The sequence below is a fragment of the Dendropsophus ebraccatus genome, chromosome 13, assembly GCF_027789765.1.
Source record: "Dendropsophus ebraccatus isolate aDenEbr1 chromosome 13, aDenEbr1.pat, whole genome shotgun sequence".
Lineage (NCBI taxonomy): Eukaryota > Metazoa > Chordata > Amphibia > Anura > Hylidae > Dendropsophus > Dendropsophus ebraccatus.
This window is the reverse complement of record NC_091466.1, coordinates 50,199,904-50,223,026: the sequence shown is the minus strand read 5'-3', so window position 1 is coordinate 50,223,026 and position 23,123 is coordinate 50,199,904. Positions and strand designations below refer to the sequence as shown.

The window sequence follows — 23,123 nt, the reverse complement described above, 5'->3', positions numbered from 1 at the left end:
AGTGGTTTAATGTAAAGAGGTTATCCCAATGTTAAAAGGTACCACCTATCCTCGATCAATGGGACCAGAATTATTGGCTTTCAGCTGCTTTTGGTCACACTGTAACTGTCCTACTGTTATTTCTTGTTTTATTTTTTAGATTGCAATAAAGCAATAGTCTGTGTTGCAGGTTGTTGGATCAATTTGTCAACCACATTGAGGAGCTTAAGTTGATGGATGAAAGAATCCAAAGAAAAGTGGAGAAACTAGAAAATCAATGCCAGAAAGAAGCAAAAGACTTTGCCAGAAAAGTCCAGGAGCTCCAGAAAAGCAACCAGGTGAGCGGCAGGGCACACATTACAGGTATCTTTAATGTTACAAGGACATTTTAAATAATTATCAGATTAGCCATAAGTAGCATTCTTTTGAGTAATACCAGGCGAGACTCCTGTTATGCCACCAACATGTCATATCTTTCATCTAGAGCAATGCAAAGGGCTAAAGTGTTTCAGGTGATCCCCCAGGACACGTAGGAGTAGAATTAGGGGGAAAAAAGATAATCTTTTAGATGCAATGGAATTAGCAACCTGCAGAGAGCCTTCATATCCTCCTTGTGAAGTGGGGAACAGTGATATGTTGCACATTTAAAGGGAGTCTTTTAGTTGATTCCACCTTAACTATGGGCAGTGTTAAATCCAGACAGTTTTTCTCATCACTAGCAGGTTGTACTGTGGCACTGGAGAGGTGTCTCGGAGGCAGTCTCTTTGGCTTCCCTCTGCCAGGATCAGCTTGATCGATAAGTCTCTCGAATTCTACCTGAATTAATTTTTTTTTTGTTTGAAATGCTGCAGTGTTCCAAAGTGTTTTCATGCTGCAGATTTGCATCAGACTTGTAGTGGCTTTTCCCAGTTTTGTTAGGTAAGCCAACGTATGCAACAGATCTGAAGCATTTCAGTTCTGTATAAACATACCCTTTAAAACTTGTTTGTGATGAAGGAGCTTGGCAGGATTTAATGCTTCTCCCTACTTCTCAACAATAGATCAATATGCAAAAATTTTCACGCATGGTATTGTAATTTGCTGTGGATTTTATCTGTGCAGGTAAAATGCGCAGAAAGTCTATTTAAAGTGAGCTTACCCTTAGGGTGGCCATACTCCACCTTAATTAATCTCAACTGCTCATCGCCTGTTCTCCCCATACACAGGAATGTTCGGCATGGCTGAGCGCTCCTGTGCTGTCTATGGAGAGGAGTATGTCACAGTGAGACCCATATCACCAATGACACCTGTCAATGGTTGTTCGGGAAAGCCCCATACACTTTAGACCATGGGTCTCCAAACTGCGGCCCTCCAGCTGCGGCAATATTACATTTCCCATCATGCCTGGACAGCCAAATCCAAAGCTATACCTGTCTGGGCATGATGAGAATTTTGGTTTTGCAACAGCTGGAGGGCCGCAGTTTGGAGACCCATGCTCTAGACTGATGGCTGACTCCACCACGAGCAGTGGGTTAGGTTGACAATAGGGGCCTTTAGGGTTGGGGCTACACAGTGATTTTGCCTGTGGTTTTGCAACATGTTACGCAATGTAACATCACATCCAAAGTAAACGAATCTGGTCACAGCTGCAAGAAATCCACCCGAGGTGGATTTATTGTGACTGTTGCAGGCATGGTCACGTGTGTCACAACAGGACCCCATTAATTTACCTTTTTGGTCACGAGACCCCCTGTTGTGACCAAAATGACTGAAGTCCTAGCCATTACAGTTACATTGACTGTATTAAAGGTCATTTTTCACCTCCCCATATATTGAGTGGGGGGTGACTGTCCTACCTTTTACTTAGAGTAATGGTATGTGCAGTAACCTTTTAGAAAATAGAACTATTGCATACATCATTTTCCCTCCACCTATGCCATCTGTATTGATATAGTGTATTAGTTTATCTTAGTTCTTTGTTACGGTGTTGCCACATAGTTACAATTTTTCAGTGTAGAGTTAACAAGCCTGTCTACTTTGTCCTTTAGATTGCTTTCCAGCATTTCCAAGAGCTTGATGAGCATATCAGCTATGTAGCTACGAAGGTGTGTCATCTTGGTGACCAGTTGGAGGGGGTGAACACGCCGCGGCAGCGAGCTGTGGAGGCCCAAAAACTGATGACCTATTTTAATGAGTTTCTGGATGGAAATCTGCAGTCTGATGTGTTTAACAACCCTGAAAAGGTAAGGACCGCCAGCAGGGCGTGAAGTGATTGCAAGCGACCAGCAGCGTTGCCCTAATTGCCTATTCTTGTGCTGGTCACACTTACAGCCGCTCAGAGACGGACTTGTTAAAGTTTAATTGTTCACAAGTGTGCGTTTACAATATTATCCTGCCGAGCGCTTCACATTTATTTATACTTTAAAATGGTGTTAACCGGGCTTTTTCATGTTAGATTTTCTGCCCAGCTGCTTGTATGTTTAATTCAACAAACACATAAGCTTTTTTACGTCTTCCTAGCTGTTTTACAGAAGGGCACTAAGAACAGATGGAGAGCGCCGCAATTATCTAAATAACAATTAAAAAGTAAGGTAAAGGTCATAGTGATACTTTAAGGGGGTTCTCATTAAAGCGTGGGAAGCAAGGGGTTAAAATGGGCCCATAGATATCCCAAGAAGGAAAAAAATAACCATAACCTGGGCAACCATGAATGCATCAGCAGACCTTGCTCGAAATAGGACTTTCTGAGCTGGAAAATACTTTTCTAGGAGGTCCATGTGCAGTAATGAAGTTTATGGTCCGGATATGTCCTTGTGGACATGCAGGATTAGAAAAACATGGCCGCTTTCTTCCAGAAATAGCATGACTCTTGTCTTCAGTTCTGGTGGGGTTTTACAGTGAGGCTTAGGGTCCATTTGCACAGAAAGATTATCTGCCAAAGATTTGAAGCCAAAGCCAGGAATGAATTTGAAAAGAGGAGAAATCTCAGGCCTTCCTTTATGACCTGATCTCTGTTTATAGTCCGTTTCTGGCTTTGGCTTCAAATCTTTGGCAGATAATCTGTCAGATAATCTCTCTGTGTAAATGGACCCTTATTCGCTTCAATGGAGCAGAGTTGGAGACAAGTCAATGCTGTTTCTGTAAGAAAGCAGTCATGTTCTTCTAAGCCTGGATAACCCCCTTTAAAGTGTATCGTTGCAAGGGTGTGTTGTGTGTGTCTTTTGACTGCAAAGTAGCGTAGGGGAGGGTGGTAGACACACAATACAGAGTGAGTAGATGAGTCACAAAAGAAATTAATTTATTATTGAAGTGACTTAAGCAGGCCATACACATTATACAGCAGTTGGGCAACCACCATCATATACATGCATGAACACCATCTCATGCCAACACACGCATGTTTCTTTAATTGGGTAACAGGGGTAAGCCACTGTCAGACCCCTGGTGGAGGTGTATCTCCATTGAGATCAAAAGTCAGTGCTATATGGCCAACAGTAATTTAAATGTAATCTGTTGCCTAGATTTTCTTTTATTTATTAGAGCCACATACTGAATTTTTTTTTTATAATCTGTTTTTTTCTTGTACATTGCTGCCATCATGCCTGAGCTGTTTTTAACATCATTTAGTGATATGCTTTACCGCAAGCCACACAACATAGATGATAATGAACAGGACCTGGCTCCCTGAATGAATGTAAAACATTACTGAGCGTAATCTTTGCAGAGGTCATTCTATGAGGGGGGGGGGGGGGGGCTTTTATCTTAGGGCCGATACGGCTATACGGCCCCACCCAGTACTGTAAGAAAGCGGCTACTTACTGAACCAATACACTGCTTGGTAATTGTGCGTCAGTGCTGCAAAGACCTAGAGATGCAGGCACAATAGAAATAATAATAATAGTAAAGATATTGTTTTGCTTACCTCTCCAGGCTATCTGGTGTCATCCTGTTCATTGTTTTACTTTACACTGTTGTCAGCTGCCAGCCACGCATCACATATATGTAGCGATGCACGAATGATTGCTTTATTACATGTAGTGAAATCTGCCCAAATCGACCTGATTTGGCAGATAAACACTATGGGGGAGATTTATGAAAGGATGTAAATATACACCTGGTGTAAACTGCCCACAGCAACCAATCACAGCTCAGCTTTCAGCTCAGGTAAAATATAAGAAGAGCTGTGATTGGTTGCTGGGGGCATTTTACACCAGGTGTATATTTACACCCTTTCATAAATCTCCCCCTATGTGTCATAGGGCCCTTATACTGCTGCTATCTATCTAATGATGTCAGATGTCACTGTAATGTTGTACAAATCACGTTACAGCAGCCTCCTCTTATCACCACAGACAGAACAGCTTAGTTTTAGACCTAGTAGATTTCAGGAATATTTAGCAAAATGGAATATTAGGAAAAGATTACCATACATTTTTAAATATGTTAAAACTTCCTTTACCTTTAAACAGTGGGTCATTTTCTGTGAAAGTTCTATATAAAGAGGTGTGAATGGCTCTATCTATTGTGGTCCCTTAGCTCTGGTTCTGGTGCTTCTTCTATTGTAACATTATCAGAGCAACAGGGCGCGAACCATAAGGTCCAGGATCGGTACATTGTACGTAGTGTTTAAAGAGAACATCTATAGCTTTCTGCTTTCATTGGGATTTTGCAATAATAATCTGTTTTTTGTTTTTTTTTAATTTTACAGATAAAGGAGGCCGCTGATATTATTCAGAAGTTGCATTTGATTGCTCAAGAGCTACCATTTGATAAGTAGGTCTCTTGCTGTACCTATGCCGTAGCACATGGCCCTTTTTTTTTAATAATGCTAAAATCAATGCTTCATTGTTTCCCCTCATAACGTTGGGGTTTAGAGGGACCTTAAGGTTACACATGACTGATGTTTTGTATGCATGGAAATGAAAGAGTACTCCAGCGGGAACAAAATGGTCTTTAAAACAACTGGTACCAGAAAGTTATACAGATTTCTAAATTGCTTCTATTTTAAAATATCAAGCTTTTCAATACTTGTCAGCTTCTGTATGTCCTGCAGGAAGTGGTGTATTCTACCCAGTCTGACACAGTGCTCTCTGCTGCCACCTCTGTCCATGTCAGGAACTGTCCAACAAATCCCAAGGGAAAACACTGGGGACAATCCCTGACATGGACAGAGATGGCAGCAGAATTCATCTGCTCTGAGGTCACCTAAGCCTCTAATAACTTTTATATATAGCTCAGGTTGAAAATGGTGCTGACTCATTTAGAGAAGCATTTCACTTTGTTCCTTAAATGCAGCAATCTTCAAGTTCCCAAGAACTTCAGGTACTAGAACATGATAGGCTGGCTGGGATGTGGATGATTAACATTAAAGTATCACTGTCGTATTTTTTTTATTTTTTATTTTTGCAGAAATCAATAGTACAGGCAATTTTAAGAAACTTTGTAATCGGTTTTATAAGGCAAATATGCCATTTTCTGCATTCAAAAATACTTTCCTCAGGTCCCCCCCTCCCTTCTCCCTCTCATTCACTGCTCATTATCAGGAAATCTTGACTCTTTTACATACGTCGAGCCCTGTGTAACCTGAGGGGAGGGGGGAGGAGGGAGATTAGTCGGCAGCAGAGAACAAAGGATTACACAGCGAACCTGTGTGAAAGCCTCTATTCAGAGGTCAGAGAGGTCAGTGCTGACTTCAGAGGAGATAGCCCGGTGATGTAGCTGTAAGTTAACTCTTTGGTGTCCAGTTTTGGTGCCTTCTCTCTCTCTACACCCATCCTCTTTCCATAAGAGAACCATGAAGACAAGGGGGAGAGCTTCAAACTGCTTTTTCATGATAAAAATGCATTTTTCGGCTAATAAACCCAATTACAAAGTTTCTTAAAATCGCCTGTACTATTGATTTCTGCAAAAAAAATTTAAACGACAGTGACACTTTAAAACATTTACCATTCACAGTATATAAGATTCTCTTTAGGAATCCTTACCACACTGCAGGTTTGTTTTACATTATTAAAACACCTAAGAGGCACAAAATTGACCCCATTGTGTTAGCAGATTATTTTTGGGGGGGAACTCACTATATAAAAGACATTTGCAGCCATCAAGTTACTTTTATACAAGAAAATGTGATAATCTTCTAGCCTCTGTGTGGCCTACAGAGAATACAAGGGTTAATTTCCTAGTAACTTGTTCCATTTATGGCTGGGGAACAGCTGAGGGTCAGGCTGAACTAACTGTGCTGGGGGGGGCGTGGCTAGCCATGCAAGGAGAAGGAAGCAAGGAGTAGAAGCTCCGTTACAGACCTGAGCATTTGGGGGTCCCTAGAGCTTTTTAATGGGGCTGAAGAAGCTTAAATCCATAAGAAGGTGCCATCTGCGCCCCAGACCCCTCAGACACCCATTTCAAACTACTTCTCGCCGCTTGCCAGCCTTCCTGAGGACACGGCGGGTGAGAGCAGACAGCAGGCGCCATCTTGCCCAGCGCCGGGAACGCAGGAGAGAAGGCAGACCAGGCGAGGAGAAGCAGCCCACCAGATCCCGACGGTACCGGCTTCTCCGGTGACCCCCGTCTCATTGACTGACCCTGAGGGAGACCGTCGGCTGCGGGAGCGGGACACGTGCGCCGGCCCTCCTCTCCAGCACCACGAGGTGCCGCCATCTTGCCGTGCGGGCCGGTGTCCTGAGGGAGAGGATCGGCACCTGGAGCTGCCGACAGAGACTGGCGATTCGCCGGGGCACCGCTGTCAGGAGGACCGGAGCAGCGGTGGCGCGGCTGGGGACCAGCCTGGGGACTCTGACCCACAGCAGCAGACCGGTAAGGGAACGCGGCCATCTTGCCCCCACGTGCTGCACACCTACAGTCCTTCCGTGCCGGCACTCCAGCTTGATTGTGCCCCGTGCCGGCGCCCGGATCCTCTGCCTCTTAGCAAGATTCCTGTGCTGGTATTGAGGAGATCTGGCACTCCACAGGCTCCCGGCACCTCTGAGCCTTCAGCCATCGGATCAGCCCCGTCCTCAGTGGAAGGCTGTGCTGTGGCTGCGGCTCACACCACCTCAGTGCTGGCAGCCTCACAGCCGGGTTCTGAGTGCCCCCCTGGCCCCTGCAGTGGACGCTGCCCTGTAACTTTCTCTACCCCTGCCACCCCGGGATCGCAGCAGCTACCCCTCAGCACCTCAAGCCTTCCAACCCAGTGCAGCCAGACTGAGCAAGTGGCCCCTGATACCCTTGCTGCGCACCCCCCAGCGCGCATAATGGCCTCGCTACCCTGTCTTGCCCACCCCCCGGCCCGAATGGCTCCCAAAGCGATGGCGGACAGTGTGACTGTGGCAACCATACACAACCCCCCACCACCTCTGATGTCGGCGACACTACCCAAGGGGGAAGCAGCAACTATTCTCAGTGCTCACCCGGAGCTCCAAGCTTTGCTGGCGTTTTTGCCCTCTAAACAAGACATGGAGACAATGGCGCAGGACTTGAAAACCGCTTGGAAACAAGATCTGGGCCTAGTCAAAGCGGACATTTCTACTTTGCAAACCCAGGTGAATGACCTTGAAACTTTCCAAACGTCAGTGCAGCAATCCCTGACTGAAATGCGAACACAGATTTCTGCCCATTCCTCTCAGCAGCAGATGCTTTTAGCGCATATGGATGACCTTGAAAATCGGAACCGGCGCAATAATATCCGGATCCGAGGTCTGCCGGAGGCGACGCGTGCAGCTGATTTACTTCCAACCTTACTGGGTATCTTCAATGGACTTCTTGGACCCCCACCAGAAACTCACATAGATATTGATCGCGCCCATAGGGCTCTCAGGCCGCAGAGTGGGGACCCAGCCAGACCACGGGACATGATCTGTAGGATTCATTTTTTCTCAGTGAAAGAGGAAATTATGCAGAAAGCTCGTCTCTTGCCCGAAGTGGACTTTGATGGAGCCAGCTTTTGCTCTTCCCGGATCTCTCCAGGCGCACTCTTCGTTTGCGAGCTGCGCTAAAGCCGTTGTTAGCTCTTCTGCAATCCCGGAACATTACGTACCGTTGGGGCTTCCCCTTTGCCCTGTTTGCCCGAAGTAATGATAAGTCTGAACTAACTGTGCTTAATAGTCACTGTTCTGGATGTAACACTCAGACTTGCCATAGTTCTGCTGAACCTATATTACAGCACCATAGGAATCTATTACAGGCATCAGCACACTCTCACACTACTGCTGTCTACTGATTGCCATTACTGGGAAGCCGTAGTAGCAGAATCCGGCCAACTACTGTCACCATTAGTGCCGCTGGGATTGTGGTCATGACTAGCAGCTAGTTTGTATACTAGCCACTGGCAGGCTGCAGGCTATCTATGGGTGGTCTCATTGCAATGAAAAGAGCGGAAGAAAATGTGCTCTTACACAACTCCTTTTCATGTCAATAGATAGAGACCATGAACGGCAGCCTCTTGTAGTAAAGTTAATATAAAACACTAGACCATCTTGAATGTGTGATATTAATTAAAAAAATGTTTGTTTTTTTTTACAGATTTGCTGAAGTGAAATCTAAAATTGCCAGTGAGTATTAGTTCCAAAAGTCAGTATATTATAATAATTTCTTTGGATTGGGGTGTGCATGAAATGACCGTGCTTTATGGTTTCTTACAGGTAAATACCATGATCTAGAACACCAGTTAATTCAGGAGTTTACAAGTGCTCAGCGGAGAGGGGAGATATCTCGTATGAGAGAAGTAGCCGCAGTGTTGCTATATTTTAAGGTATGTAAGGCTGTGCAATTCATCAGTGAGCTGCTCCCCCACTCAGCAATGCTGGGAACAGGCCAGTGTTAGTTTTATAGGCATATGAGCGGTCATTTAAGGGGGTCATCTGTGCTTTAGAAAAGCATACCTGCTGTCTTTCAAAAACAGCGCCATTATTTCAACATGTTCTATTACAATAAACTATTATAAGCTTGAATGGTCAGTCATTGGTCAGATTAAGCCGATAATTATTTACTGTATTAGGGCCTTAACAATTAATTCCATACTTCACTTTCCTTCCCCCAGTTCTGAGCCTGCTGCTTTGTGCTGAAGACAAAGAAATCTGTGTGTGAGCTTTTCTCTGTGTCTATGGCAAGCTGTATCTGCAACTTTGTAGCATATTTTTAATGTCAGGAGGGTTAATCTGAGGTCAAGTTGCTGTGATGAACCCTTCTGGGATTACAAAGTTACAGATACAGCCTACTGGGGACTTGTTTACATAAGCCGTCTCTGAAGGGAGGGCTAGTTGGAGAGAGCAGATTACACACATATTTCTTTGTCTTCAGCACAAAGCAGCAGGATCAGAAATGGGGCAAGGAGACTGAATAGATAATAACAAGTATGGAAGGAATTGTTAGTCTCATGATGGGCAGCAACATATGAAAGTTATGTTTGAGCGGAATACCCCTTTTTAAGCTTTGTGATGTTTAAGTTAATTGTAAATATTTATGTCTTTTTATTCCTTGTCTCTTATAAAGCGCCAGCATATTCTGTAGCATTGAAAAAAAGATCTCTGTCCATCATTTCCCAGTTCCATGTCTCTGAGGGACCATTTCCAGCATATGTTTTTGGATTTTAGGAGGAAGCCTTAGTACCCAGAGGAAACACAAAAAGAAAAGAACATAGAAGTTCAATGCTAAGAATGTCCTTGGTTGAATTGAATCCAGTACCTCAGTGCTGCAAGCCAGTGCCACTAGCAGTCTTATTAGTCGATGCCTTAGTAACTTGGACAAGTGTAGACAATGAAGGTGGAAGCAGAGGACAAATATCCGCTGTCCATAGAATAGAGGATGAAAAGCTGATCGCTGGGGGTCCAACCACTGGGACTCCCACCGATGCTGAGAACAGGGATACAGTTGCCCTGCAGTCAATGGAGGGCGATCTCAGGATCAGAGGTTGGACCCCCAGCAAACAGTTTGGTTATCCCCTATCCTATGGACTACACTATTACCTATACTATGGACCATTGTCTAAACTTGTCTAAGTGACTAAGGCATCTATTAATAAGATTGCTGTCAGTGCTAACTTGCAGCACTAAGATCCTGGATTTAATCCAACCGTGAACATCCTCAGCATTGAACGTCTATGTTCTTTTCTCTTTCTGTGTGTGTGTTTCCTCCTGGTACTAAAGCTTTCTGCCATATTCCAAAAATACATGCATGAAATGGTCCTGTGGCTTGGGATAACAAGCCCAGATGGAAATACCACTTTAAAATCAGTTGCACCTGAAGATTTTTGAAGGCAAAGGCTGTCTATGTATGGAGGGCTGCTGACGTTTGAGGTCAGGGATGGTATGGTTGGGCATGCTGAATTTTAGCACCCAATCATTTTGTTCTCTTTGGAGATAGGTGTCTGGCAGCGGCCTATACAACAAATTCAATGTTGGATCTAACAACGAGAACAAATCTTTAGCTTTTTCCATTAACAGCTGGCAGAACTGAGTACAGTATAAGTAATGTCATCTATTAAAGCTGCTTGGTGACATATTTATGAAGTATCTGATTCTTTCTTCAACAGGGTTATTCCCATTGTGTGGATGTGTACATAAATCAGTGCCAGGAGGTAAGGGGACCAGTCTGTTTTCATACATATGTGTGTTCAGTCATACATGTCCACAGCCATGTTTATGATGGTTTGTCTTATTTTAGGGGGCCTACATAAGGAATGACATATTTGAGGACTCGGCCCTGTTGTGCCAACGTGTGAACAAGGAAGTTGGGGACATCTTTAGCAATCCAGAAATTATATTGGCCAAACTTATACAGAACATTTTTGAAGTCAAAATTCAGGTATCGTGTATTGTAAGATTATTAAAAAAAAAACTACTTGCTATTTAAATGGCTGGCTATAAATATAGCCTGTTGGCTCCTGTCTCCTCTAGTATTATGCATATTCTGCTAATAATTCGTGTTATGTCAGAAGAGGTAAATTTACTGTCCACTAGTTACAGGTAATCTGTGGGGAAAAAACAGGTTTCCTTTTACCAGTGTCCATTATCAACACGTAGGAACTACCCATATAAAAGGATATGTAATGAGCGACGAACAAGCGTTTTCTCTCTCATCTGTTTATTGCATCTTTTGTTTGGGCATTCAAATCACTATGCTGAACATCTTTCCATGTAAATGTGCAGCCAGTTATAGTAAAGCTTTATAGGCCACCTGAACAATCCAGTCATTGTTTGTGCTGCCCAGCTGCAGGATGGAGCCTAAAAAAGGTCTGTGCAAACGAGCGCCAATCTTGCTGATTTGTGGTGCTGCATCCGGTCATGTGAAAGGGCCATATTACCCAGACAAAGAGTCATAGTAGCCATAGACCAAAGAAAAGCAACAGCTTGCAGCATTCACTGAGGAGAGTAGGAATTCAATAATTTGTATCTGCATAGTTGAATCATCGATTAACAGCAGAATCGCCGACTTATCACAACATGTAGTGTGAATAGAGTGGATTGGCTTTACAATACCTCAACTACGAGCACAGAAACATTTTTGAATGGAAATCGGAGCATGCTGTTTATCATAAAATCTATGGCATCTCCATTCTGGAGGTACAGTGGTACCTTGGTTTAAGGGTAACTTGGTTTAAGAGCTCACAATTTTTCAAAATTGTGACTTGATTTAAGAGCATTGCTTTGGTTTAAGAGCTCCCTGAACTGGGTGGGAGCGCCAGTGGAGGAGGGACATGGCCTGCATAGAGTGGTCTACAGCCTTGTACTATGACCAAGGAAGTCTCCCTCACCTTCCAAATCATAGCAGATCCACTTCAGGCTGGGGCTTGCATCAGGGGACAGGACTGTGGAGGTAATCTCTCCATAGCTGTAACCCCTCTCTCCCCGGAAAGAGAGTGCTCCATGTATGTGCCCACATCTACCCTGCTCATTCCTTCATGCTCCCTGCAGTCTCTGTCCGCCCTTGTGTTTCCCATCCTCTCCAATAATAAATCATAATTTTTGGGGTGTGGAACCAATTGTCTACATTTCTATGATTTCTTAAGGGAAAATTTGCTTTGGTTTAAGAGTGGATTTGGATTGCAAGCGCGGTCCCGGAACGAATTATGCTTGTAATCCAAGGCACCACTGTATTTGGGGAAATCCATAGTAAAGCCACCAATCCAGTACAAATAATAGAAAAGAATTTTCTAACCCAGCCTGAGGCTATGTTCACAGTATGTATATTTCAGTCAGTATTGTGGTCCTCATATTGCAACCAAAACCAGGAGTGGATTAAAAACACAGAAAGGATCTGTTCACACAATGGTGAAATTGAGTGGATGGCTGCCATATAATGGCAAATATTTGCTGTTATTTTAAAACAACGGCTGTTATATAGAAATAATGGCCGTTATTTACTGTTATATGGCGGCCATCTACTCAATTTCACCATTGTGTGAACAGATCCTTTCTGTGTTTTTAATCCACTCCTGGTTTTGGTTGAAATATGAGGACCACAATACTGACTGAAATATACGTAGTGTGAACATAGCCTTATAGCGTATAATATATTGAGTGGGCTGCAAAAATAATGTTTAAAATGTTAACAAAATGAGATCTACATTGCTTCATTAGGTAAAAATAAAACAAAAACATACTAATTAATACTTCTGGGTTTGGAACCAACACGCCAACAACCAATTGTTATGTAACCTGCATGGTAAATACAGTAAATAAAATAAGAACTGTTGTCCCATATTGGAGCGTGCAGAATTTGGGCTGAGGGGATGCACCTTCTCCCTTCAGCTCTCAGTATAGTATTTACCTGCTTGATATCTTTCTTAGCGTCTGCCTGTTTGCAGCAGTTGCATTGCATCCCTAGCAGCCTGATACCACACGAGATTAGGATTGGCTTATTTACATTGAGATGAAAAGAAAAGCTGAGCATTCATAATGTTGTTTACATGCGCTGTGACTAATTGTACAGGACACACATAATCTGCTCTTTCTCGCAGTCGGCTAAGATTCTGCCTTTCTGTCCTTTTAAATTTGACTCTAGAATTTTGTAAGGGAGCAATTGGAAGAATGCAGAAAATCGGATGCAGAACAATATCTGAAGAATCTCTATGATCTGTACACAAGGTAAAATTGATTTATTTGGAAAATTGTATTTTGAGCAATGTAAAGATTTTTTTTTTTTTTTGAGGGAGGGGGTGTTTGTCTAAGTAAAAGCTGCAGGCAGAAAACTCTGGAATTGTTGTCTTGGAAAATATAATTACTTTGAACTTTTTGATGTGCTTATTTGTATATCTGGAGGTAGATTTGGAGTTGGCGTGCTTTGTGTCCTTTGGGGTTCGTGGTCTATCATTTGCATAGGAAATAGACATTGGGCTTGTGATTTAAATGTTTTACGTCAACAGTTTAAATGTTTGAGCATATGTCCTATTAAGAAAAAAACAAAAATTGTTGGAGTATTAAATAGTGATTATTCAAATGCATAGGCCAGGCTCAACAATACAGGGGCCACTTTTAACTGGCAATTCCGCTCTGGCTCAGAGGAGGTCTTGAATGAAACACCCCACTTTATAGTGACCTTATGCTTTGGGAAAGAAGTTGTCTAATTAACCAGTATAAAATGTACAATACATTCTATTAAAGAGATTGTCCAAGAAAAACTTTTATTATACTTCTATTATCATATACCAATTATATTTTCCAAGACAATCTTCTGTGTTTCTATGTTCCTAAGGCTGGGTTCACACTACGTTTTTCCAATCCTTTTTCTTTATGATCCTTTTTGATCCGTTTTTCCATTGGCTTCCAGTATTTAAAAAAAAAAAAAAAAAAAAGGATCAAAACTGTTCTTTTTTTAAAATTATTAATAACACAAAAAAGTGAGGTCGTCTATGTTTTTGTGTACGTTCCGTTTTGATCCTTTATTTTTAAAATGGAAGTCAATGGAAAAACGGATCATAACGCAAGCACACAAATGCATCAGTTTTTGCACAAAACTGATGAAAAAAACCTAGTGTGAATCCACCCTAAGCTTGAGTCCTGTTCCTCCTCACTGTATGGAAAGTAATAAGTACAGACTAGAGATGAGCGAACCTAGAGCATGCTCGAGTCGATCTGAACCCGAACTTTTGGCATTTGATTAGCGGTGGCTGCTGAAGTTGGATAAAGCCCTAAGGCTATGTGGAAAACATGGATATAGTCATTGGCTGTATTCATGTTTTCCAGACAACCTTAGAGCTTTATCCAAGTTCAGCAGCCCCAGCTAATCAAATACCGAACGTTCGGGTTCGGATCAACCCGAACCCAGTTCGCTCATCTCTAGTACTGACCATAAGTGGCTGATGCTTATATAAATCAAAAGAAATCTATATTGAAGAAATATTTATATTGTCATTTTGCAATATATGTGTCACACTTTAAGCAAATAAAAATGACTTATTTTTTCATTATTTTTTTTTACATTGTGTAGCAACAATCGGGGACAGTCTGACACTTCTGTTGCTACCAATGACTGTAACTGCAGGGATGCACAGACCCTGACTCTAATGCCATTCAGTCTCGGTTTATGTCAGTTCTAATGCAAACACACATTTCTGGGTAATTTGAATGTGAAGGATATGATATATGGACAGGGGATTTTTGTGAAACAGTTCACTGAAGTCAGACACTATGTTTAAAATTGAAATCTATAAGCTTTATGTTTGATTCTCTGTAACTTTATTATAATTTTTTTTTACAGAACTACTAACCTTTCCAGTAGACTTATGGAATTCAATCTAGGGACAGACAAGCAGACTTTCTTGTCCAAGTTAATCAAATCCATTTTCATTAGCTACTTGGAGAACTATATTGATGTAGAAATTGGTTACTTAAGAAGTCGTAGTTCAGTGATCTTGCAGCGGTATTACGATTCCAAGAACCATCAGAAGCGACCTATTGGATCTGGAGGGTGAGTGTCTACATCACACATATAGACTGCCATATAATCTACTTCATCTCAGCAGTGGAGCTCTTGGATGTATAACAACTTTCTTATGGATAACTCTTTTGTGTTCACTGACAGAATTCAAGACCTCAAGGAAAGAATTAGACAACGCACCAATTTGCCTCTGGGCCCTAGCATAGAAACTCATGGTGAGACATTTCTGGCACAAGAAGTGGTGGCAAACCTCTTACAAGAAACCAAACATGCCTTTGAAAGATGCCATAAGGTAAATCCCCAAAGATTTTTACCCTAACACAATGTGAGGTTTAGTTATCCATTCTCACAACAGCAGGCAGACAAATTCAGGAGTCCAAAACACAGAAAAAAAAGTACAAATCTTTTCATTAGTTTTTCTCAGTTTCAGTTCCACACCTGGTTTTGGCTACAAATACTGATGAAAATACTCTAAATATACCATTGTGTCCCAATGGAAGTTCATTAAAGCAACTCTCTAACTCCCTGGCCACTTACCAAGCTAATGGTACAGCTGAATAGATCAATGAAAGTATTGAAAAGCATTGCCGGTGTCTGTGTTTTTATTTTCATATTAAAGAACAAACAAACCTTTAGTTGGGTTGTGAAAGGTGTCAAGGAGGCGGAGCCTATAATTCCCTGGGCTACACATCACTGTGATGTATGCAGAGTGTACATGGCTGATTATGCAAGAGGCAGGCATACAGCACGGTAAGGCGTAGCGGTGCTAGGGCCCAGAGAATAGTAGGCTCCCCCTCTTTGACACCATTTACAACCCTAAATAAATGTGTTTTCTCTCCTCATCTTCATGATGGCACCACAGGAGGTAACTCATTCCATAGGGACAGGAAAAGCACAACATGAGAGGTTAAAAGCTCCTCCCCTTCCCACTATCACCAGTGCTTTTCCTGTCCCTTCTGGGAAGGCATGAGAGGTGGGAATCCGTCGAAAAGAGGAAATCCCCGAAGAAGTACCCGAATAGTGTACTTACCCCTCAGCCGGGTCCATCGGGGTTATTGCCCCCTGCCCCCCGAGGAGCGGCTATGGATCCTGGATCTCAGTGGGGTCAGCTCCCTGGGCACGTGCAGGCCTGCTGCCCAGCTGCCCAGGTAGGCATATTGCCGGGGGAGGCGTGCTAAACCATTGCAGAGGCTAGGATAGCCGGGCTCCATTTGCGGCCTCTTCCGAATGCTTTCATTTATATCTATCCAGTGGTGTCATCCCCTCTGTAGGCGCTCAGGGAGTCACAGATTCACTTTAATGTAGTATTATGTGTACCCAACTTTAGTTGTATGGCCAGTTGAATACACTTAAAATCGCTTTTTAACCTGACAGACCCTGTTAATAGAGGTTTAAATGAGGTTGACATGTGAACTACCCCATTGCATATGGACTATTAGTCCCTGCTCTGGCTGACAGGCAGGACCATATGTATTATGATTATTTGAGTAGCTATATACAGCTATATATATGTATGTCCTCTGCTGCTGTTTGCACTGTAATGTGTACCTTGCTGTCTATATACAGTATGCTTATCCCTACTTCATGTTGTACATTTTCAGCTTTCTGATCCATCTGACCTTCCAAAGAATGCCTTCAGAGTATTTTCAATACTCGTTGATTACTTGTGCATTGAGCACATTGATTATGCCTTGGAAATAGGATTAGCAGGTAAGATGTGTCTTTTTTTCATTCTGTTATTCAATATTTGAACATGAACAACAGTGCTGCACTTGTCTGAAAGTTGTATCTGGTATTGCGGCTCTGCGCCATTGCAATAAATGGAACAGAGCTGCAGTAACTCACATAACCCCTGGACATTCATGGCACTTTTCTGGAAGAAAGCAGCCATGTTCTTCTGATCCAGGACGAACCATTCAGTAATATGTTTATACTCTCTATTCTAGCAATCCCTTCTCCTGATTCTCGAAATGCCAACCTTTATTTCCTGGATGTTGTACATCAAGCCAACACTATCTTTCATTTATTCGATAAGCATCTGAATGATCATCTCATGCCTTTAGTGAGGTAGTGCACTTCATTTTCCTAATCTATAGGAAATACTGATTGTTCAGCAAGTAGAATGGCCGCCATGTGTATCTGCTTTCTTTTATAGCTCGTCTCCAAAACTGACAGAATGTCTGCAGAAAAAGAAAGAGATCATTGAACAAATGGAAGTGAAGCTGGACACGGGCATCGACAGGTTAGCTGGTAGCATTTCTCTGCAGATCAGTTGGAGGTAACCTGTGGCCTGTCGTCTTATGTATCCTAAGATCCAGGTATACTGGCAGCTGATCTGTGGCTTCACAAAACCACCACAGGTTGCCTAAAAGTTGTATTTATGAGAGGTAGTAATCTGGCTGCTGTTTATTTTGGGACATTTATGAATATTTCTCTGATTCATCTGCAGGACACTAAATTGTATGGTCGGCCAGATGAAACAGATATTGGCGGCTGAGCAGAAAAAGACCGATTTCAAGCCAGAGGATGAAAATAATGATTTAATTCAATACACGAATGTAAGTATTAACCCCTAGACGACCTAGGACGTACCGGTACGCCCTGGAAGTCTGTGCCCAGACGACCCTGGGCGTACCAGTACATCCTGAGCTATGACGCGCGCTCCGGAGCGGAGCGCGCTTCACAGCAGGTGGGGACCGGCTGCATTGAGGTGCAATGCACTGGCACCTCACCGTTAATGACAGGCTGCAGCGATAGTGCTGCAGCGTGTCATTAACTCCTTAAATGCCGCGATCGCGGCACGGGCGCAGCGTTTAAGTGTAAGTGACAGGGGGAGTCACTTACCAATCGCGACCCCCGATCGTTAAAACGAACCGCTGGAGGTCTCTCACCTGCCTCCATGCAGTCCGATCAGCGATCTGCTCACTAAGCCTGCACAGGCAGGCTCAATGAGCAGATCGCCTATCACACTGATCAATGCTATGCCTATGGCATAGCAATGATCCGTGTAGTAAATGAAAGTAATGTATGTACAAGTCCCCCAAAGGGACTTAAAATGTGTAAAAAAAAAAAAGTTAAAATCACTAATACACTACCCCAAAGCCCTTCCCCCAATAAAAGTTTAAATCACCCCCCATCCCATTAAATAAATAAAACATATAAAATTGAAAAATAAACATATACCGTAGCGTGCGTAATTGTCCGATCTATTAAAATATAACAAGCGTCATTGCAAACGGTGAACTGCGTAGACGAAAAGAAGAAAAAAAGTGCGCTGATTATCGATTTTATGTTACATTATAAATAAAAAAATTTTTATAAAAAGTGATCAAAACGTCCGATCTTCACAAATATGGTTGTGTTCGGGCTGACCTATAGAATAATAGTATCATGTCACTTTTACCATAAAGTGCAAAAGTTACCATATTGCATTCTTTTTTACGATTCCACCTATTTATATCTTCATAAATAATAATTTGGGGATTCCATCATACATGTTATGGTAGAATGAAAGACACCAGTACAAAGTACAACTATTCCTATAAAAAACAACCCCTCATATGTCCCTGTAGATAGAAAAGTGAAAGTGCTAGAGCTCTTAGAATGGGAGGAGGGAAAAACAAAGGCTTAAAATTTGTGCGGTCCACTGGGTCATTTTGGGCCTGATCCTCAAAGGGTTAAAGTCTCACAGTCGTTTCATTTTTTTTTTATTTTTTTTGCAGAAATCAATAGTACAGGCGATGTTTAGAAGCTTCGTAATTGGGTTTATTAGCCGAAAAATGCATTTTTATCATTAAAAAGCAGTTTGAGGCTCTCCCCCCTGTCTTCATGGTTATCTATGGAGAGGGGAGGGGTGGAAGGAGATGAGGCACCAAAACAGGACAACAAAGGGTTAATTTACAGCTATCTCCTCTGAAGTCAGCACTGACCTCTCTGACCTCTGAATACCGCTTTCACACAGCTCCCACTGTGTAATCCTTTGTTCTCTGCTGGTGTCTAATCTCTCTCCTCCCTTTTCCCCCCTCCCCTCTCCATAGATTAGACAGGGCCCGACTGATGTAAACAAGACGCGATTTCCTGATAATAAGCAGTAAATGAGGGAGGGGGGTACTGGGGAAAGGCTTTTTGAATGCAGATAATGGCATCTTTGCCTAGTAAACGCAATTACAAAGTTTCTTAAAATCGCCTGCGCTATTGATTTCTGGAGAAAAAAATAAAAACGAAAGTGACACTTCAAGAATGATGCCCAGTATTTTGCTTGTTCTGCTTTAGATCTGCAAAAAGTTTTGATATTAAAGGTGTATTCCCATAACAGTAAGATAGGCCATAGCTTCACTGCCGTAAGGTCTGTGGAGGCTTGCTTTGTGTTCTCTGAACTGGTGGGAGTTCTAAGGTGTAGATCTTCACTGATTATAAAGTGGAATATCCTGGCAGTATGCCCATTTTTTTTTACTCTGTACAAAGGTTAAAGGTGGTTTTCTGCTGTTGACAACTTCTCTCCTTATTATGTGGACCCTCACCTTGATCTCCATCTATTACTAAAGCCAGGAGCCACATCCATCACAGTTTTTGGTCCTGGAGCGCTATGTATTACTTGCTTAGTTGGCTTTGCAAAGAGGGCAAGAACTTACATTGTGTTCACCCAGTAAAATGACTTTTCCCTAGGGTGGTGATGGCAAACCTTTGCACTCCAGCTGTTGCAAAACCACAATACCTATCTTGCCTGGACATCCAAAGATATGACTTTGGCTGCCTAGATATGATGGAAATTAGTAATTTTGGTACAGCTGGAGTGCCAAGGTTTTCCATTTTTTGCAGAAATCAATAGTACAGGCGATGTTTAGAAGCTTCGTAATTGGGTTTATTAGCCGAAAAATGCATTTTTATCATTAAAAAGCAGTTTGAGGCTCTCCCCCCTGTCTTCATGGTTATCTATGGAGAGGGGAGGGGTGGAAGGAGATGAGGCACCAAAACAGGACAACAAAGGGTTAATTTACAGCTATCTCCTCTGAAGTCAGCACTGACCTCTCTGACCTCTGAATACCGCTTTCACACAGCTCCCACTGTGTAATCCTTTGTTCTCTGCTGGTGTCTAATCTCTCTCCTCCCTTTTCCCCCCTCCCCTCTCCATAGATTAGACAGGGCCCGACTGATGTAAACAAGACGCGATTTCCTGATAATAAGCAGTAAATGAGGGAGGGGGGTACTGGGGAAAGGCTTTTTGAATGCAGATAATGGCATCTTTGCCTAGTAAACGCAATTACAAAGTTTCTTAAAATCGCCTGCGCTATTGATTTCTGGAGAAAAAAAATAAAAACAAAAGTGACACTTCAAGAATGATGCCCAGTATTTTGCTTGTTCTGCTTTAGATCTGCAAAAAGTTTTGATATTGAGGCTGGGTTCACACTATGTATATTTGAGGCTGTATTTGTGAGGCTGTATAGCAACCAAAACCAGGAGTGGATTGAAAACACAGAAAGGCTCTGTTCACATAATGTTGTAATTGAGTGGATGGCCGTCATTTAATGGCAAATATTTGCTGTTATTTTAAAACAACGGCTGTGGTATTGAAATAATGGCCGTTATTTACTGTTATATGGCGGCCATCCACTCAATTTCAACATTGTGTGAACAGATCCTTTCTGTGTTTTCAATCCACTCCTGGTTTTGGTTGCTATGAGGACCAAATACAGCCTCAAATATACATAGTGTGAACCCAGCCCCCAGGTGTATTCCCATAACAGTAAGATAGGCCATAGCTTCACTGCCGTACAGTCTGTGGAGGCTTGCTTTGTGTTCTCTGAACTGGTGGGAGTTCTAAGGTGTAGATCTTCACTGATTATAAAGTGTTGGTATATCCTGGCAGTATGCCACCACTTCATAATGGGATTATTCTTTTAATGGGTGTGTCCTGAATTATATGACCATATACTTTAAAAAAAAAAAAAAGTTTGATAGGTTGTAAAAATGTATCAAAATTTTTAATTGGTCCGGGTCTGACCGTTTTGACCCCAACTGATTGTTGGAGCCCGAACGAACTCATTCTTTTGTCTCTGTACCATGTGACCAAGACTCTCCTATAATGCAAGTCTGTTAGATCAGGTAGAGGTCAGCCATGCTTATTTAAATTGTCACTGTTGTTATAACTCTCTAAATCATGGGTCTCCAAACTGCGGCCCTCCAGCTGTTGCAAAACTACATTTCCTATCATGCCTGGACAGCCAAATCCAAAGCTTTAGCTGCCCAGGCATGATGGGAGTTGTAGTTTCGCAACAGCTGGAGGGCCGCAATTTGGAGACCCATGCTCTAAATCAACAGTAGATGTGATATAAAGCAAGTTGTTTTTGCTATCCTGCTGGAAAACAAAGCTGTACTTACCAGAAATCTAGGTCCAGTCTCCTGAAGGCAGATTTTTAGTCTTGTGCTGGTTGAAAAAAAACAGACTAAACACAGGAATTCCGGACAGTACAGAGAATTACGGCTCAATGTGTCCATCAATCACATGACTGCCTTCTCTCTGTGAGTGCTCAGATGGCCTGGGATACACAGGGCTTCCTGTTTTCTGACTGTCTCCTGTTCATTTTCCATGATAACTAAAAAAAAAAAATAAAGTTATAACGACAGGTACACTTTAAGAGATGTCTGAATTATCTTAAAGTACACATTAAAGCAAGTATTTTATTTTTTATTTTTTTGCTCAGGAAAAGCAACACAAGCTTTTTCTAGTGCTGCTGCTCACCGTTACACACAGATCATGAATAGGAGTTTCTAGGAGATATATTAATGTTTGTTCGGTAGCAGACATTCCTCTTCTATTTATTCTGTTTTTGTACCCTATAAATAGGCTTGTGCCAAAGTTTGCCTTTATATCCGAAAACAAGTGGATAAGATCCGCGTGTCAATGGATGGAAAGAATGTGGACACGTTACTGATGGAACTCGGGGTGCGCTTTCATCGCCTTATAAATGACCATCTGCAGCAGTTTTCTTACAGCTTAATGGGAGGCATGATGGCTATCTGTGATGTTGCAGAGTATAGGAAGTGTGCCAAAGAGTTCAAGGTGTGTCTTCACAATGGTACATATACAAACTACAGATCATGACGCCAAATATAGCTCCCATACTTAGCTCTGTACACAAAAAAACTAAAAAAAAGTTGCTTTGAGTTGCCCTATTCTGACTCATATTTTATTTTTTTTTTAAGTAGTAAAGCATAACAAAATCTGACAACAAAATTGAAGGTCTTTGTAATCAAAATAACATTATTTCCATTTGTCTTTTGAGAATACTTGCAAACTTGGTTTAGTGTGTGTGTATATGTTAGGGGAGATAAGAGGAATACAGGAGCTGTCAGCCAACAGCTACTGAAGAAGTATGAGCAGTTTTGGTGTATATAGTAACCCCAAAGGATGAGTGACTTTACAGTACTAACAAAGCGCTTTGTAGGCTCAGCCGTCAGCTTGTAAGCGGACCGCCATTGAACTCTGTGCCGCTCCCCTCCAGGTGCCTGGAAAAGCTGAATACAGTCCTGGGAAACTGGGAGAAGTATCCCAGGACTGGATTGAGTTTTTCCAGGCACCCAGAGTGGAGCGACACAGAGTTCGAAGCTGTAGTTTTAATTTTCGCCCATCCCTAGTACCCACTCCAGGTAAACTTTTTTTTTTTTTTTTTTATCATGATGGAGAACGGTGAACCATTTATTACTGTTGCCTTGTCTCGTTGCAGATTCCTCTTGTGTTGCAGCTGTTTGATACACTTCATTCCCTCTGCAACCTTTTGGTGGTGGCCCCAGAAAACTTAAAGCAGGTGTGTTCTGGAGAGCAGCTTGCCACCCTGGATAAGAATATTCTTCATTCCTTTGTGCAGCTGAGAGCTGACTACAGGTCATCCCGCCTTGCCCGGCACTTTAACTGAGTAGCTGAGATGCTAAGCCATGGCTAGAGAATGGCACAGAATCCGCTTCCCCATGGAAGTTACTTCAGATCTTTCAATTCAGTGACTGGCTTTAGTACAGAAGAGCGGCCATGTATTTCTGTTCTTTTGCCTTAATCTACGGGAGCAAATATATTTCCCATGGAAGATGCTAGATGTGTATTTGCTCCAAGGCCAACACTCCACCCCTGTATATACCTTCAGAAAGAACTGCTTATCATAAAGGGATTTGTTTGCTCATCTAGTTCATTTTTAAAGGGACAGTATTCATTGTAATAAAATGGTAGAAATTCACTAATAAGAAATAAAAGTCCTGTTCCTTGTGTTGTGCTGTCACTGGAGTTTAATTTCTGATGTTAACAA

The 23,123-nt window shown here is 42.3% G+C and overlaps 1 protein-coding gene across 2 annotated transcripts in view; it reads left to right on the top strand.

Moving 5' to 3' along the window:
• Window positions 1-22,746, top strand: part of EXOC5 (exocyst complex component 5) — a 29,694-nt gene extending 6,948 nt beyond the window's left edge. The window contains exons 3-18 of one of the 2 annotated variants that reach the window (XM_069951422.1): window positions 170-317; window positions 2,007-2,201; window positions 4,667-4,731; window positions 8,476-8,504; window positions 8,595-8,704; window positions 10,484-10,528; window positions 10,615-10,755; window positions 12,955-13,037; window positions 14,650-14,859; window positions 14,974-15,121; window positions 16,431-16,539; window positions 16,776-16,896; window positions 16,985-17,071; window positions 17,279-17,387; window positions 21,674-21,889; window positions 22,554-22,746. In XM_069951422.1, coding sequence (XP_069807523.1) covers window positions 170-317; window positions 2,007-2,201; window positions 4,667-4,731; window positions 8,476-8,504; window positions 8,595-8,704; window positions 10,484-10,528; window positions 10,615-10,755; window positions 12,955-13,037; window positions 14,650-14,859; window positions 14,974-15,121; window positions 16,431-16,539; window positions 16,776-16,896; window positions 16,985-17,071; window positions 17,279-17,387; window positions 21,674-21,889; window positions 22,554-22,742 — 2,005 coding nt within the window. In that variant the 3' untranslated portion in view covers window positions 22,743-22,746. Of the gene's footprint in view, window positions 1-169; window positions 318-2,006; window positions 2,202-4,666; window positions 4,732-8,475; window positions 8,505-8,594; window positions 8,705-10,483; window positions 10,529-10,614; window positions 10,756-12,954; window positions 13,038-14,649; window positions 14,860-14,973; window positions 15,122-16,430; window positions 16,540-16,775; window positions 16,897-16,984; window positions 17,072-17,278; window positions 17,388-21,673; window positions 21,906-22,553 lie in introns of both variants that reach the window. The other variant, XM_069951423.1, reaches the window with a different exon arrangement.
• Window positions 22,747-23,123: the final 377 nt, after the last annotated feature.